This window comes from Brachyhypopomus gauderio, chromosome 20, assembly GCF_052324685.1.
Source record: "Brachyhypopomus gauderio isolate BG-103 chromosome 20, BGAUD_0.2, whole genome shotgun sequence".
NCBI classification, from domain to species: Eukaryota; Metazoa; Chordata; class Actinopteri; order Gymnotiformes; family Hypopomidae; genus Brachyhypopomus; species Brachyhypopomus gauderio.
Window position 1 is genome coordinate 3,482,114 of NC_135230.1, and position 17,903 is coordinate 3,500,016.

A 17,903-nucleotide genomic window follows, 5' to 3' on the forward strand; every position below is an offset into this window, starting at 1 on the left:
TGCACAGATGGTTAAAAGCGGAGGACAAATTTCGATTGCGGTGTAAAAATCACAATTGACAAAATATGGCACATTTACATTTACATTACATTTTACATTTGTGCTCTCCAGCACTGAGCAATTCACTGGACAGGAAACAGGAAGAGCTCAGCAAGGTGAAACGGGAACTGAAGGAGAAGGATGCAGCCATTGCTTTGCTAGAACAGCGAATCCGTCACAATGAGGACAAGCTCAGGACGGAGAAGAAAGCACTCACTGGTACTTTTCATTTCTTTCTTTCCTTCTTATAAACTCATTTTGTTACAGTATGTTTATATTTATTCAGCTGAATTCAGTCTATTTCAAGACTTTACCACTGTAAACACTAGGGTTGCTGACAAACCTGACAAAAGTACACGATGGTCTTACTGTAGAAAACGTACCTGCGGTGACGCTAATGCTGTCTGTGGCTTGTACGCAGGGCTGGACTGGTAATCTGGCTTACCGGGCATTTGCCCGGTGGGTCGACAGTCTTCAGGGGGCGATTGGTTTTTTTTTTTTTCCTTCCCTTTTTTTCCTAAGAGACCGGCCCACAATTTAGAGGGCAGCCCATTGGCCCATCTTCAATATAGTCAGTGGACTGAACCAATCAGGATATAGGACGAAAGCGGCCCCACCCTTTCTCTGTGTGGTCCACTGGTACTCCCGCCAGTGTTGCCAACTTAGCGATGTGTCGCTATGTTTAGAGATTTTCAGACCCTCTAGCGACTTTTTGTGGTAAAGAGTGACTAGCGACAAATCTAGCGACTTTTTGTGGTGTTATTGGAGACTTTTGGAGACTCTGAACACACGCTCTTCAGTTGTGGTCCTCTGGGGCGGGTGCTGCCGTGAGCCCCGCCCACAACACTCAGTGCAGTCTCACACTCAGAGCAGACCCTCACCGCTCCACGTCCACACTGCACATGAACTGCGCATGCCCAAAGCTGCCGCTGACGCCCCGCCCCGTATTTACAGTGCGGGATGCAAATATAAATGCTTTAAATATAAATGTCTTCAGTGAGACACGAAATGAAATCACTGCATTTAACTCATACAGTCTCATTCATTCCTCACGTCATTCATTCCTGCTAGCTGCTACTCTTATACTAACATTTAACAACACAGCAAAAAAACTATTTATGTAATTTACAGAGGTGGGGACTCGAGTCACATGACTTGGACTCGAGTCAGACTCGAGTCATTAATATTAAGACTTTTGACTTGACTTGAAAAAATATTCAGAGACTTAGACTTGACTTGGACTTTTACACCAATAACTTGGGACTTGAATTGGACTTGAACCTGTTTACTTGCAAAGACTTGATTTTTTTTTACCCCAAATCTAAATTTTAAAACGCATATTAATATTTATAAAGTGCGCCCCATTAATTTCATTTCCGTCCTTCTGACGCAGACCAGTCCTCTGCTTTTCCACACTCTGTACGTGTGTGTGTGTGCATGAGCTGCAGCACAACCAATCAAATGGGGGGTTGGCGAACGTAAATTTTTACCGGGCGGGGTGTAAAATGGACACAAATTAAGTATTATATCGCGATCGATCGATCGCCAATGGTTGGTGCCAGAGCGAACTAGTAACTCATTGAATCATAGATGTGGATCAGAGGTAAATAAACTAGATTTTTTTTCCGGCGTGAGAAATCGGATGTGTGGCGTGAGAGCGTGTGAAGACGGTCAAATGCGTGTGTCTCACGCTCAATGCGTGAGAGTTGGCAACCCTGGGTTCTGTATCTGAACTCGGGGAAGAGAGCCTCTCTCTGTCACCATCATAATATCCAGTTCTATCTCAGCATGGATTGTGTATTTGAAGACATCTACGTCGAGAAAAAAATATATTGACAAAAGTGGAGCGAGTTTTCCGCTATGGGGACATCATTCATCGTGCACAAATGACATACAGACTTTTGGCCAGCAAATGCAATGCAGAATAGTTTACTGAAATGTCTAAAGTTGCAGATTCCTGTTAATTGTTCAGTTCTTATATTTGTTTGTCTTGTGTCACTCACACATGTTCTCCAAGAAACCAGATAAGAGAAGAGAGGGAAAATGCTGTTATGGTTTTTTGTATTGTACTGTGAAAATATCAGCACTTTTTATTTGAACATGGAGTTCTACTTATGACTTTTTCACATAATATTTATTTCTGGAAAATTGTAGTTTAAAGTATGAATATTTTTGCAGCTAATTTTAATTTTTTTTTATACTTCGTGTTTTCAGTTGCACATGTTTTATCAAGATTTGAGGAGAATACAGATTTTAAAAAGATAATGTCTATTATTTACATTTAAAATATACCTGCAACATTGGTAAAAAAAAAAAAAGACTCGAAAGGACTTGAAATTCCAAGTTTCAGACTTGGGACTTGACTTGACTGTTGCCTGTCTTGACTCGAGACTTGACTTGACTTGAGTGTCTTTGCTTGAGACTTGACTCGGGACTTGAGGTATAAAGACTTGGACTTACTTGAGACTTGCAAAACACTGACTTGGTCCCACCTCTGGTAATTTATGTAAAAATTATTTATACAAAGCATTAAAGTCATGTAGTTCTTTTGAGAAGTGACTGCCTATTTCAAAGGCAACGGATGTTATGGGTAACATTTAGGATGTTTTTTACTCACTTTTTTCTCCCCCACAACGTTATTCCTTTACAGCTTCAAAATATATGTATTATGCAAATTAGGTGATGATGTCATTTAGCGACTTCTAGCGACTTTTAAGACAACCAATAGCGACTTTCCTTACTGAGGAGTTGGCAACACTGACTCCCGCTACGTTCAGTGTTGAGTGCGTTGTTAAAGGAGAGGCAGCATGGAGCAACAGAAGCAGCAGAAACGGGGTGCGGGGAAGTTACGCATGAAGAAATTGAATAGTCTCAATGTAGAAGTTACAAAATCACAGACATGTTCGCTGCTGTAGCCTCCGCGTCCTCTGTAGGTGAAGACAGCAGCAGCAGACAGGGAGAGCAGCAGCCAGAGATGCAGGCTTGTGAAAGAGAAACCGAGGGACAGACTGAGCGGGAAAGTGTAGTACGTAAGCAGGTAGTAACGATAGGATAACACAGGGACTTTATTACATGAGAATGATGAGCAATGGTGATTGATTAGTATCAATATTAATTGGTATTTGCATACTTCCCAAAATCTAGCAGCCACGCGCCCTTATTCAGATAAAATAGCAAATGGTCAAGACTGAGAAGTGTTGGATGAGCAGCAAGTGTCCATTTTCAATCAATCAATCAATCAATCAAATTTTATTTATATAGCGCTTTTTACAACAGTTGTTGTCACAAAGCAGCTTTACAAGTGCCGAGTCCTAGCCCCCAGTGAGCAAGCCAAAGGCGACAGTGGCAAGGAAAAACTCCCTAGTTTTTTGCATGAGGAAGAAACCTTGAGAGGAACCAAGACTCAGGGGGGGAACCCATCCTCCTCTGGCCGACACCGGTCACCATGACAACAACAACAATATAGACAGAATGTAGACAGAATGTAAAAGATGCAATAATGTCCATTTAGACCGAAAAAGATGTAATAATGTCCATCATGGTGTAGGCATCCGGTTAGGCAGGAGGTGGCCGGCCAGGATGGATCGCTTGTCTCTCCTCATCTCATTATTCCTCAAGCAGGCGGGCAGCCATGTGGAGAAATGAAACAGGGAAAATTAGCTCTGTATGAGGACATATACGGGACAGGTAAAATTATAAACATTTCTGGAGTGTGGCAGCAACTCCGGCACTAAGTTAAATTATTACAGCCTAGCTAAAAAAAAGGCAGAACCAGAAGGTAACATAGGCTTGGGGGCATTCTGAGACAATGGCATCCGTCCACTGCACTGTCAACAAACTTGAGTGACCACGAGCAGTGACAGGATGACAGCACCAGCACCCCAGTCTACCATAAAACCCTTCGTCTATGAACCCCTGGATCTGTACCTTTATCTAAGGGGGATATTAATTATCAAACGCTAGACTAAATAAGTGGGTTTTCAACCTAGATTTAAAGATTGTGACTGTGTCAGAGTCCCGGACACATTTAGGAAGATTATTCCAAAGCTGGGGGGCCTTATAAGAAAAGGCTCTTCCCCCTGCTGTTACCTTGTTAATTTGTGGAACTAATAACAGACCAGCACCCTGTGATCTTAGTTGACGTGGGGGTTCATAGTAGGAAATAAGTTCCTGGAGGTATTCAGGAGCAAGCCCGTGTAGTGCTTTGTATGCTAATAATAGAATTTTAAAATCAATACGAAATTTAACTGGGAGCCAATGCAGGGCTGATAGGACTGGTCTAATATGCTGAAATTTTCTAGTTCTGGTCAGAACTCTAGCTGCGGCATTTTGAACTACTTGAAGTTTATTTAGATTCTTATTTGAACATCCTGACAGTAGTGAATTGCAGTAGTCTAGTCTAGAGCTAACAAAGGCGTGCACCAATTTTTCTGCATCATCCTGTGATAATGCATTTCTTAATTTGGCAATGTTGCGGAGATGTAGAAAAGCTATCCTAGTAGTATTATCTATATATTTATCAAATGATAGGTCGGAGTCGAGTATGACGCCTAGGTTTTTGGCTACTGTGCCAGGTGTAATGGGACAGTCTGCAAGATTAAGCATTAAATTAGGAATTTTCTGTCTTGCGGCCTTAGGGCCCACAAGGAGAACTTCTGTTTTGTCCTCATTTAATTGTAGGAAGTTTAGAGACATCCAGCATTTAATATCTCTTACACAGGCCTCAATTTTTCCTAAACTGAGTTTGTCATCGGGTTTGGCTGATATGTAAAGTTGAGTGTCATCCGCATAGCAGTGAAAATTGACACCATGTTTGTTTATAACTGTGCCCAATGGTAGCATATATAATGTAAATAATAGTGGTCCTAAGATGGAGCCTTGCGGGACCCCATATTTAACCATTGTACGTTTGGATGAAATATTATTGAGCTCTACAAACTGATAGCGATTTGTTAAGTAAGACTGAAACCATGAAAGGGCTGTGCCTGAGACTCCAACCCAGCGTTCTAACCTTTCTAGCAAGATCCTATGATCAATTGTGTCGAAAGCTGCACTAAGATCAAGAAGCACTAACAGTGATACATAGCCTTGATCTGATGCAAGGAGGAGATCATTTGTTACTTTAACTAATGCTGTTTCAGTACTGTGATGGGGCCTAAAACCAGATTGGAACTTTTCAAATGTGTTATTCCTATACAGATATAGGCATAATTGCTGGGCAACAGCTTTTTCTATGATCTTAGATATAAATGATGTGTTTGAAATGGGTCTATAATTAGACAACACAGTCGGATCAAGATTTGGTTTCTTGATCAGAGGTTTGATAATTGCTAATTTACATGATTTGGGCATGTGACCTATTGTAATGGATGAGTTAACTATAGTTAGAAGAGGTTCAGTTACAGCTGGTAATACCTCTTTTAATAACTTTGAGGGAACTGAGTCTAATGTGCAGGTAGTACAATTTAAGGAAGAAATTATTTTCTCTAATTCTGATTTTAGGCTATCATAGCATTTTAGATAGTTAGATTAAAGGTGTGTTGAAAAGCTGCATAGTAGTTTGAATCATTGTAGCCTCTATGGTTCAACATGTTTTAAAAAGTACTGAAACAAGTAAAATTACAGATTTAAAAAATTATTAATTATAAAAAAGCTTTGCAATTTAAGCATGACTACAGTAAGTGTAAAAAAATGAGGGAGCACCTTTAACCTGAATAATTTGAATTGAGCTGTTATATCGGCGAAATTCAGAAAATACATATTGGTTGATTTTAATAAAGTCATAAAGGTGATTGTGATATAATAATGCTAAGTCTGAATCCAATAACTTTAACCAGTAATAATAATAAAAAAAAACTTCCATGTCGTACCCCACATACATAAATTACACGTCAGTTGTGCTCCATTAATTGAGGGCCCAGTCTAAGCCAAAAATGCCAGGGCCGATTTTTTGTCCCAGTCCAGCCCTGCTTGTACGGGTGCAGTTTCCGCCCTGATAGTGTGGGTGGATGACGCTGTGGTTTCTGCTTTACCGTTGCCATAGACGCTCTGGAGAAGAACAAGCACCTGTCACAGCAGCTGGATACGGTGGAGGCCAAACTGAAGGTGCTGGAAGGTACTTGCTTCCCCTGCTGGTACAGGCAGGCATCTGCAACTCTCGGACCTGTGACTGCAGATCACCTGAACCAATTACAATTATATTTACGGCATTTGGCAGGGTTCTTATACATAGCAACACAATAAAATAAAGATTTTAATTTAAGTGTTTTTTTTATCAGGGAAGGTTCCCTGGGATGAGTAATAACTTTGGTTCTGACATTTTAGAGTTTGCTTTATTTGAAATATACTTGAGTATATTTGTGTATTGAAGACACTTTCTTCATTCTCTTAAGGTGGAAAGGTAAACCCAGATAGAAGCATCGACATTGGTAAGAAGCCTCATAGGCTGCATACTGCAAACAGCAATGTAGCGGATGTTGTGTTTTCATTTTATGTTTCATTCAGATTTTGTGTCGTTGCAAATAATAGATTTACAAAATTCTGAACGAGGGTCGATAGTTGAATCTGAATCAGATGTGACTTTTATCATTTGCCTCTGTAGCAGTTCTACAGTAGAGCTAAGAGAAACAATGATACAAGCTTATTCTGGTCCTCTGTTGGAGCATTACATGAAGCACAGTAACAGCAAACCACAATCCAGTCTTATTCAAACCACAATTCAGTCTTATTCAAACCACAGTCCAGTCTTATTCAAACCACAATTCAGTCTTATTCAAACCACAGTCCAGTCTTATTCAAACCACAGTCCTTCTCCTTTCTTTTGGGACAGTCTCCCCAGCTCTGGATCCGGACACAGCCCACCGCAGGCTCCTGCTTTATGAAGGCAACACCAAGGTGAAAGTTTCCAAGATCCCCAGGCTCGTCCATGACATCCCTGAACGCTACGACACGGCTCTGGCCGCAGTAGGTGACAGGGGCTATGAGTCCGGGCGACGGTACTGGGAGGTGCAGCTGGACAGCCGGTCATGCTTCGTGGTAGGTGTGACCACAGAATCATCAAAGAGGAAGGGCGAGATTACATATGGGCCCAAAAACGACTACTGGTGCATCCGGAGGAGAAGAGATGGCAGCTACCAAGCCCTCACCAACACACCAATCGAGCTCAACATACCAGGGAAGCTGACTGTGGTCGGGGTGCTGGTGGACTTCAACAGGGGGGAGATAACCTTCTATGATGCGAAAATCAAAACACCCATCTACACGTTCACTGAAAACGGCTTTGAGGAGCCTCTGTTCCCGTACATCGCCACGTGTCGTGAGCAGGAGGGAGAATCTTCCATCGAGTTTCTCTCTTCCAGATCTGCTCTGTGGCTTGAAGGCAACTAAAGCAACAGTAGCGTGAACACAGGCTTTGCGCTGTCTGTCCTCAAACACCCAGCACAGCACGGCAGGCCTCTCTTTATTAGCGCTGTGGTTCCTGTCAAAATACTGCAACCTTGCAGTTTTACTGTATACCTTTGAAATAAACTGAGGTAATAAAACTGTTTGCCTTTTGCAGTTCTTCAGACTTTGCTTCATACCTTTTTTGTATAAATCATTGATGGGGGTTGAGCTTCAGCAGCACACAGTGAGGTGTGACGTGTTTAAGTAGAAGATCCATAAAATTATATTTGAGCTGTCTAAGTATGGGAGGTATTTCCTGCCAATAATAAAACTGAAATGAAAACACTAAAATGAAAATGAAAATACCGTTTTGCCATTTCTTTTTCCATACATGTGAGAAAATATTATGACAAAATTAAAAATAAAATGAAATCACTTAATTTGTAATTTAATGTTTCACTCGAGCATGGGTCATATGTGACAAAAATAAAATTAAAATAAAAAAGGAGGATTGGCGCTACCTGCTGGTGATTTTCTTTTTCTTTTTCCAATTTTCATTTTCCACTTTTCTTTTTCGTTTTCAACTTCACCAACATGCAAATACATGTAAATTAGCAGTAGGCGGAGCTACAACTACAGAACCTCCCGTGAAATCCAGAGAGAGCAGCACACAGCAACATGGCTGACGTTTTACGACGAAACGGCAAATGAGATTGTGAAGTTGGCGAATTGCCAGGACGAAGATTATATATTGCTTAGATGTGAAGTAATCTTAGATAGGCTTGGCGATATCCAAGCTTTCACCAACATGCAGGTTAATACTGATGTATGTCGGAATATATGTGAAGTGTTAGAACACCTAAGGTCTGGATCGGGGACCATGGAAAACCGCCCAGTGCGAGGTCGGCCTAGGTTGGACGTTGCCGAAGAGACGACGCTGAAGTTGGTTACTTATTCGCAGTTTCAGATTCGTTTGGTTACTTATTCGCAGCTCCTTATTCAGTGAATGAAGTTGGTTCCTTATTCAAAAAGGGTGTGTTCACGATGCGTGTTTGTTTAAAAGTACGGAGCCCCGTAAGGGTCACTGGCGAAAAAAAAATTTGAAGAGCAAAATCCGTACGCACGGATTTATAAACCGTACGCACGGATTTATAAACCGTACGCACAGATTTATAAAACGTGTGTACAGATTTTGCTTTCTCCGGACCTCCGTAGCTTTCTCCCAAGTAACCCCTCCAGGGCTCCGTAGGTTTTAGACTACTCCGCCCATGTCCTGGTCTTATATGTCACGGTTTGCCTGCTTGTGTCTGGGTGTTTTCAGCCTCGAGCCTGCAGCGCTGCAGTGCTCCAGCATGCGCACGGTATTGGGAAATGTGTCCGCTGTGCACCGCGCGAACATCTCGTGACGAAGTATCAGTCGCGCGACCCATTTTCCTGTTTGCGCGACATAATACGCTCACATCACCGAGGCTATCTCCACACAAAACCAAAAAACCTTCTCACAATTTACCACAAAACTAAGTAGGGTCGTTATTATTACAAGATTTATTACAAGATTTAAAAAAACATTAGCGAATATAAGATCTCTATGAATGTTACAGTACAATCCAAACGTGGTCTATTTAAAATGAACTAAATCAAAAATGAGAATGGAGTGGCCATCACTCCCTCGCCCCCACCCCACCCCACCCCAAAGCTCAAGCACAAAGCTTCTGGTTAATCATGGGCACTGCTCGAAGTTCAAAGCCTGAACGAAAGGGACCGTTTCACACTTTTGTGACAAGGAAGTTCATTTTAAAACAGCAAGACCTCCACATGCCGAGCGTGTGCATACCGCAAGAGCTTAAACACAAACCATTCATCAGAGAATTTTGTAAAACCTTTTGAGTCACCTATACTTTCTTCTACTGACGGTAATGCAGATGTAAGGAGGGATACACTGCTAGACTGCTATTATCCCCAGTACAACTATATTCAAGTGCTGTTGTTTGGAGACGGTGAAATCAAAATATTCACAGATGGTGTAACATTTTGAGTAACATATTTAACAGTTTCCACTCCATTCTGTAGTTGTAGCTCCGCCTACTTGTGACGCTCGGGGGTCGGCGAAGGACGAGACACAGAATCCTGCCTTTTTGACTTACGTCACTTTTAATCATACAATGATTGCGCAATAGCGCACGGATAACAAACACTCACACAGCAACGTGTAGACTTTAGATAACGACGAGCACAGGACACTGCGCGAGCGCACATTAAATAGACAGACCACATTAGCCCCATGTGATTACGAGACGATTCACAGGTGAGACACATTATTCACACAACAAAGCTATCACCACGGAGTTCCGAAAACGCAGACAGAGCACGTGGACAATGTTTACACATGCCCAAAAGGGAGGGGCCAGGGTCCTCAATGTGACAGACGCCCCCTCCAAGGGCACTACCCGTCCCGGGGTGCCAACAGGACAGAGTGCCCCGAACCCACGACGATGGGCGGATCCGACGCGCTCAGTCCTGCGTCTGGGAGGTGACTGCCCTCGGGGAAGCGTCCGCCACGGACCGCATAGAACACCCTCCCTGGGAACATAGGGGAAAAGACGTTAGACACGTTACACGGGACATTCACAAACACGCACACAGGCACATTGACACATAGAGGAACGAATGGGAAAAATGGGTTAGGAATACACACGGGAAGACTGACGAACACTGGCACAGACAAACACATAACAGGCGCCAGGCTTCGCGCCAGGAGGAGAGCGAGCAGGGGGGAGAGGTCCGGAGCTGCAGGTGCTGCGTTGGGCAGTCCCCCTCCTGCCTTCGCTGCGGACTCTCCGCCAGGTGCAGCGCGGCGGGCAGACGTGCCCGGTGCAGCGCGGCGGGCAGACGTGCCCGGTGCATCGCGGCGGGCAGACGTGCCCGGTGCATCGCGGCTGGCGGACTGGCCGAGCGGGCCGTGTGGGTGGTCCCCTTCTGTCTCCATTTCCTCCTCTTCCTCTTCTCCCCGGCTCCACTCCATGGACTGCTCCGGGCTGCCACCCCGGAAGCAGTCCATAGCACTGTTGCTGGCGCGAGCGGAAGAGGGCGTCCGCTTCCCTCTCACGGTCTCCGCAGACCTCTCAGAGGGAGGAGGGCTCTCCTCCTCCTCCGCGGAGTAGGAGCCCTCTGACGAAGGGTACTCCCCCTCTCCCTCCTCTGCGGTGCGAGAGGAGCCTACGGGCGGAGGGAGGTAGTCATCGTCCTCCAATTCCTCCTCCGACTCCGCCTCCTCCCTACCGTAGTCCACGGTGGAGGCGGAGTCCTCTGACGGAGGGTATTCCTCTTCCTCCTCCTCTCCACCGTAGTCCACGGTGGAGGCATTGCATATAGAGGGGGGGTAGTCCTCTACCTCTCCGCCGTAGTCCACCGTGGACGCCTCATCTGGCGACGGGGGGTAGCCCTCTCCTTCCTGCTCCTCCTCGGAGTCCTCCTCCCCGAACTCGCTCTCTGGGGTGGACTCGGTAGCTCCGAGGACGCACGAGCCCACCCTCAGCGGTGAGAGGGCGCGGGGAGGAGACGGGTGTCTGGCCAGCCAGACCTTAACCGCCTCCTGGCGGAGCACCACCGCCCACTCGGGGCTGGACGCCTGTCTAGCCATCCGCAGCAGGTCGGCGCACTGCGGATCCTGCTTCAGCTGCTCCGACGTTGGCGTGGCTTCGTGGTGCGGGGAGGAGTCCTCTTCCAGCTCGCCCTCTGCCCCATATAACTCGGGGACACTGACCCTTACAGGCGAGAGCTCCCGGGAAGGCGAGGGATGTCTCTCCCGCCACACCCGCACCGCTGTCTTGCGGTACTCCTCAGCCAACTCCGGTATAGCGGTCTCCCGAGCCGCACACAGCAGATAGGAGCACTTGGGATCCCGCTTCAGCTGCGGAGTCGGCGTGGAGTTGCGGCGCGGGGGGGAGGAAGACGCGTGGTGGTGCCGCTTGCTGGGATTCTTGCCCTTCTTGGGCTTTGGCTTGTAGCCTGGCATGTTCGGGTGTCTCTGGTCGGCTCGTCGTTCTGTGACGCTCGGGGGTCGGCGAAGGACGAGACACAGAATCCTGCCTTTTTGACTTACGTCACTTTTAATCATACAATGATTGCGCAATAGCGCACGGATAACAAACACTCACACAGCAACGTGTAGACTTTAGACAACAACGAGCACAGGACACTGCGCGAGCGCACATTAAATAGACAGACCACATTAGCCCCATGTGATTACGAGACGATTCACAGGTGAGACACATTATTCACACAACAAAGCTATCACCACAGAGTTCCGAAAACGCAGACAGAGCACGTGGACAACGTTTACACACGCCCAAAAGGGAGGGGCCGGGGTCCTCAACGTGACACTACTGTTAATTTACATGTATTTGCATGCTGGTGAAGTTGAAAACGAAAAAGAAAAGTGGAAAATGAAAATTGGAAAATGAAAAAGAAAATCAGTCAATCCTCCTTTTTTTATTTTAATTTTATTTTTGTCACATATGACCCGTGCACAAGTGAAACATTAAATTTCAAATTAAGTGATTTTCATTTTATTTTTAATTTTGTCATAATATTTTCACACATGTATGGAAAAAGAAATGGCAAAACGGTATTTTCATTTTCATTTTATTGTTTTCATTTCAGTTTTATTATTGGCAGGAAATACCTGCCATAGTCTAAATAGGGACAAATGATTTAAGCCAACAAATGCAGTAAAGAGTCAGGTACCTGGAATCAGGTGTTACTAGTCAACCTCTTATATTACCTGTTCAATTAACTTCCAATACCAAATCTAGGGCCAGATTTGCACTGCTGGATCAGAATGAGTTCCACTGCTTTAGTGCCAATGTCCCTGGTCAAAGGGTGTGTAAGAGTTGAGTGCCCATGTAAGAGTTGAATGCTTGTTTTGATTTTGTTAACAATATTACTTCACTGATGTAGAAATGTCTACAGCTTTTAACTTGCCATTTTTGCCAATTGTGATTTTCACCCCAATCGGAATTAGTTCTCCACATTTACCCATCTCTGCAGTGAGAAAACACATACACACACACTAGTGATTACTAGGGGGCTGTGGTGCACACGTGCCCAGAGTGGTGGGCACCCCTAGCCCGGCGCCCGGGGAGCACTTGGGGTTAGGTGTCAAAATGGCACAAGTGTACAAGATCAGTCAAACTGGCACACGTTCACATAGTGCCAAGAACCAGTGTATCACTTAACAAATAAGAGCACAAGACCATGCATGCCTGTTTATCTTGGATTATGGAGACCATGACTAAACAAATATAAAAACACAAACACTGAGATGTATTGTATTTGAACGTTGTATTTTAATTTCTAACATTGTGTTAGGCCTTGATGTGTGTCGCCCTGCCACTCTCCTGTGTGCGGTATTGAACATTGTGGACGTGGTTTGTGAATACGAAAGGGGGCAGTAAAGGGTAAGAAACACACCCTTCTGTCTTCTTTGCTGGTGATGAGACCTGATGTTGACCTACACGAAGGGAGCATAGGGATGAGATAAACATAAACCACAACATGGTAATGTCGTCTTAATGTCCATAGATAAAAATAGCTGATCGTTAAAAGGGAAGTTTTAATGCTTCAGAAACTTTGTTTGAATTATTTTTTTTCAATTAGAAATCTGAGGAGACACTAAGTGTAAGTAAAACGATTACGGTGGATAGTCACTCACTAGAGATGTCAGTGTTCTGCAGGCAGGAGGGTGGAGAGGTTCTACTGGAGTTACACCTGTTATGTGATTCTGAAACATCCTGCACAAAGTCAGTAGGGACATTGGAAACCTATAAACTGAAGTCTGTGAACTGAGAAAAGTGATTGAATTGCTGGAGAGAAAGTTGAATCAGCAAACAGAAAATCTTTCTAAAGAGGTATGTGTCATTGGATTGAAGAAATTGTTTACACCAAAAAAAGTATTTTGCATGTTTAAAACATGCGCATGTGTGTATGGTGTTAATCAAATGCCTTCAAGTGGTGCGGAATCATGTTTGCTGTTTCATGTATGAATAACTCCATATTTACACTCAAGCCCTACAGAGTCCCTGGGCTCCTGGCATGAACCCACAGAGAAAGGAGGCGGGGTTTAAAAGAGGCGGCTCAGGGATTACGTCACACGCAGCCCCGTGCGCAGTTCCCTAGTGCCTGTAAATTAAAATTTTAATGGTCCAATGAAAGTAATTAAAAAACCAGGACATTTCCTCACTTTTAAAAAAAAGTCACCCTACAATATATTGTTGTTTTATTAGTGTATATTTTATTATTTTTTTATTATTAAATTATTTACTCTTCATTCGAAAATGAAAGGAAGATCCTGACCAAGAAACTATTTTAATTCATTTAATTCGTTTTAGCTCCAATTCACCCAATTCATTTTCATCCATTGACTATGCTTTGAAAACTCGCGGACATCCTCTTGCGTCAAATAAACCCGGAAGACTTTGCGGAGCAACTTTACAAATTCTCTGCACCCTGACTGGGACGGAAGTTTAACATTTAAAGACCTCAGCCATATGTTCGTCTCATGGATGAACATCCTATATGAATATATAGGATAAATGTGTTTTGTATGTGGTTTTCACGTTGGGTTTTATGCACGTTTCTAATACCAAAGACCCTGGGTTGCTGAATTAAGTGTGAAGCGCTACACAAAGACCCAACGCGACCCGCCGCGCAATCTGGACGTTGGTCGCACACACCGCAGTAGCTCTGGTGCGTTTAACGGTGTTACTTTGACTTCTCAGTCGTGCTGTTTCTCTGAGTGTCTTGAAGACGTTTTCCGTGCGGTTAGTAATCGCTCGTCGTTAATAGTTTACTCGCTCGTACAGGCATTTCCTAGCGTGTACAGTGCATGCGTTCGTTCACCTCCTTGCGATCTGATTTCAAGCATTTACATTTATGGCATTTGACAGACGCCCTTATCCAGAGCGACTTACATTTTTATCTTGTTTTTTTATACAAGTGAGCAATTGAGGGTTAAGGGCCTTGCTCAGGGGCACCTCAGTCATGGCCTCAGGTCTGGGAATCGAACCCACGACCAGAGGTGTCAATTCCAGGTTCAGAAAGTAAAAATACTCACCAGGATTTTGCTCAAGCTTGCTAGATTTTCTAATTAGTGCAATATAGGTAAAATTAGTGGAATCAACACAATCCAGAAAGCCTGAGCAAAATCCTGGTGAGGACTTTTACTTTCTGAACCTGAAATTGACACCTGTGCCCACAACCCTCCGGTCACAAGACCAGTTCCCTACCACCAGGGACTGCCCATGGTCATTTACGTGAATATGATATTTGCTGTCCACCGTCGCTTCTGTTAATGGTAGAACTGTGATGACTGTTTTTCGATTTGTTTTACTCGAAACTCGAGCTGTTTCGTCTACAGTTTTATTGTAGTCCGAGGATGGATATAAATTACTCTTCCACTTTTCACAACTCTTCTCACTTTGATTCCTTCTTTTTCATCCCTCGTTTTTCATCCATTTACTTCAATTAATTTCCACTGCCTTTTAGCTCCTGTGTTGTATATATGTTATTGTTGTATATGTTATTACTATGTATTTATAGGATCTTCATCCTTTACCCATCACTCTATTGACTTTATAACTCCTTCAACTGTATAGATAGTACAACTAAATCTGCTGTACTGACTCAACTCTACATATGCTAAATATGGGATTATATTTTCTAATATGGTCTTAAACAGCCCATTATTTTCTTATAGACGTTCATTCTTTTTCATCTCTACATCCCTACATTGATTTAATCACTCTCTTAATTTTCAAGTTATGACGATCAAACTTGGTGACAGTAGTCAGTAGCTGACCACAAACACCAAAATGCATTCCATATTGACTGTACTCATCCATCTATTATCTCTGTCCTTCTATTCATCCCTCCATCCTCCCATAGGAAGCAATTGATTTTGTAACTGCTTCAGCTGTAAAGCTAGAATAACTTCACTTGCTGTACTTATTGAACTACCAGGCCCTACTGGAAACTACTATACAGTTATTTGAGAATAACCACCATTTTAAATAACATATCGAACCACAACAGTGTGTTCTGTACAAGTAGTTGTGTGCATGTTCTTTTTACCTTCATTCAATTAAACAGTTTCTCATGTTCCACCACTGCAGATGTCTGCTGACATCTTTGTCTGATGACATTTTTTTTTTCTCATTAAACTTTTCTTATTTGGTATGCATACAAGACTTACACATTTCTTGGTTATTCAGTGAATTTTGTTAATCTGTTTAACAAAACCTATGTGGTAATTTCTTCAGTGGATTTGTTCATACTTTTATTGTTATGTCTGTTATCTTTCAGAATGTCACCACGTGTTATTCTATTTGTAAATCTAATGTCACCGACACTGAAACACAGGACTCTGAACATAGTGTTGTCAACCAGCACACACCACAGGATATGGAGGATGAACCCAGTCTGTCTCCAGTGTGTAAATTTGAACCAAACCACATAGAGACACTGGAATCAGACCGTAGCACTGGGGACCAGAACACACCACAGGACCAGGAGGATGAACCCAGTCTGTCTCCCATTAGTGAACCTGAACAGACATCTGTATCCACACTGGATGGTGTGTGTGACCGTGAGAAGCAGTCCACACTGCAGGAGTTGGAGGAGGATGTACCCAGCCTCTCTCTACACTGTTACAGTGACCCAAACCCCACAGAGAGTCTGGACTCTGACTGTAATGGTGGAGACCAGCACACTCTGCAGACTCCATTAAAGATGTGTTCAGTCAGACTGGTGGACTGCAGGAGAATACAGGAGCTGAATGGAAACACCACAGCACATGGAGACCAGAGTGGAGGAGATGATGCTGAATGTGATGAGGATGAAGATGAACATGATGATGAGGGTGATGGTGATGATGATTTTATTACCTCTAGTAAGTAAAGTGTAAGACATGATCATTCTGGTTTGCGTTTTAACCCCAAGTTTAATGTCATAGCAGTTATGAGCCGCTCTGCTTTCTCAGTGTTCTAAGTAGGAGAAGCATCATTCTAAGAATTAAAATTATCCCTAAAATAAATAATTAACAGTCATGACTTTCCTCTTTGTTTATGCATTAACGGTTAATCTCCAGTGCTTTTTCTTTTCTCCTCAGATAATCTGGCTGGTGATGATGAAGACTGGTCACCTGTGTGTGCAGAACGTCATCCCGGAAGAAGAAAACATCGCTGCCTCACCTGCAGAAAAAGTTTCAGATCAGCAGTATTACTGAAAAAGCACATGAGAACACACACACAACAAACGCCACATCAGAACCAAAACTTCAAGCAAGACTTGTGTCCACCTGGGGGCTCCAAGTTAGACCAGAAGCTTCATGCTCAAGATAAGTCCTTTACATGTTCAGAATGCGGGAAAGGTTTTACTACTTCAGCATACCTCAAAAACCATTTAAAAAGGCACAGTGAGAAGTCCTTTCACTGTGAAGTGTGTGGGAAAAGTTTTATTACATCCACAAAGCTGAATCTGCATATGACCAAACATACTGGAGTGAGCAGTTTTGTTTGTACTGTGTGTGGGAAAATTCTTTCAAGTGCATCAGGACTTAAAGTTCACATGAAATTACATAGCGGAGAAAAGTCTTTCACCTGTAACGATTGTGGCAAGAGTTTCAGAACCAAAGGGACTCTCGTGGGCCACCAGAGAGTACACACAGGAGAACGCCCATACAATTGCTCCTACTGCAATAAGGCTTTCAGTCATCAATCACATGTTAAATTACATGAACGTTTACATACCAATGAGAAACCATATAAATGCTCTCATTGTGAAAAAAAATTTTCTGTACTAAGCAGTTTAAAATCTCACGAAAGGGTACATAGTGAACAGAAGCCTTACCAATGCTCTCACTGTGACAAAAGTTTCCGTCATTTAAATCATCTAGTATGTCATGAAAGAATTCATACTGGAGAGAAACCTTACCTCTGTGCTGACTGCGGCAAGAGATTCTCTGATGGAACACACTTCATGATTCACAAACGAATACATACAGGAGAACGTCCATACCATTGCTCTACATGTGGGAAGAGTTTCACAAATAATAATGCCTTTAACCGACACAAGAATACTCATACAGGTGAAAGACCTTTCAAATGTCCTGACTGTGACAAATGTTTTGCCAGGACTTGCATTCTGAAAGCCCATCAGAGGATTCACTCTGGAGAGAAGCCTTACCAGTGCTCCATCTGCCAGGAAACATTTACTTTTTTAAGTTCCCTACACTCACACAAGAAAAAACATGGTAGAGATGTAGCAGTCAGTTCAAAGCAGGTTCCTTTACCTGCAGATTAAATACTTTATTAAGGCTTGTTACTACAGCTGGAAACATGATTGTAGTTTTCTCTGACATGATCATTAGTCTTGTGGTAGTCTTGTAACAGTTGATAAATAAATAAAATTAACTTGTTTTGAAA

General features: G+C 43.3%; 2 protein-coding genes and 1 long non-coding RNA gene across 4 annotated transcripts in view; 2 read left to right on the forward strand and 1 right to left on the reverse strand.

The window, feature by feature from the left end:
* Window positions 1–7,606, forward strand: part of LOC143484145 (uncharacterized) — a 32,146-nt gene extending 24,540 nt beyond the window's left edge. Inside the window, exons 41-44 of the mRNA XM_076982700.1 lie at window positions 112–258; window positions 6,083–6,154; window positions 6,432–6,467; window positions 6,869–7,606. Coding sequence (XP_076838815.1) covers window positions 112–258; window positions 6,083–6,154; window positions 6,432–6,467; window positions 6,869–7,425 — 812 coding nt within the window. The 3' untranslated portion in view covers window positions 7,426–7,606. The remainder of the gene's footprint in view (window positions 1–111; window positions 259–6,082; window positions 6,155–6,431; window positions 6,468–6,868) is intronic.
* Window positions 3,270–12,932, reverse strand: LOC143484241 (uncharacterized). Its single transcript, XR_013122590.1, has 2 exons — window positions 12,895–12,932; window positions 3,270–6,219 (listed from the first exon to the last, which is right to left on the reverse strand). It is a non-coding gene; the product is annotated as an uncharacterized LOC143484241 (long non-coding RNA).
* A 980-nt stretch (window positions 12,933–13,912) lies between these two features.
* Window positions 13,913–17,903, forward strand: LOC143484179 (uncharacterized). 2 transcript variants are annotated; one of them, XM_076982797.1, is made up of 3 exons: window positions 13,913–14,169; window positions 15,784–16,345; window positions 16,589–17,903. In XM_076982797.1, exons 2-3 carry the CDS (start codon window positions 15,883–15,885, stop codon window positions 17,779–17,781), a joined length of 1,656 nt encoding a protein of 551 aa, XP_076838912.1. In that variant the 5' UTR covers window positions 13,913–14,169; window positions 15,784–15,882; the 3' UTR covers window positions 17,782–17,903. The 2 variants fall into 2 exon arrangements, with proteins under 2 accessions (XP_076838912.1, XP_076838911.1); XM_076982796.1 differs by having other exon boundaries at window positions 13,915–14,169; window positions 15,784–16,369.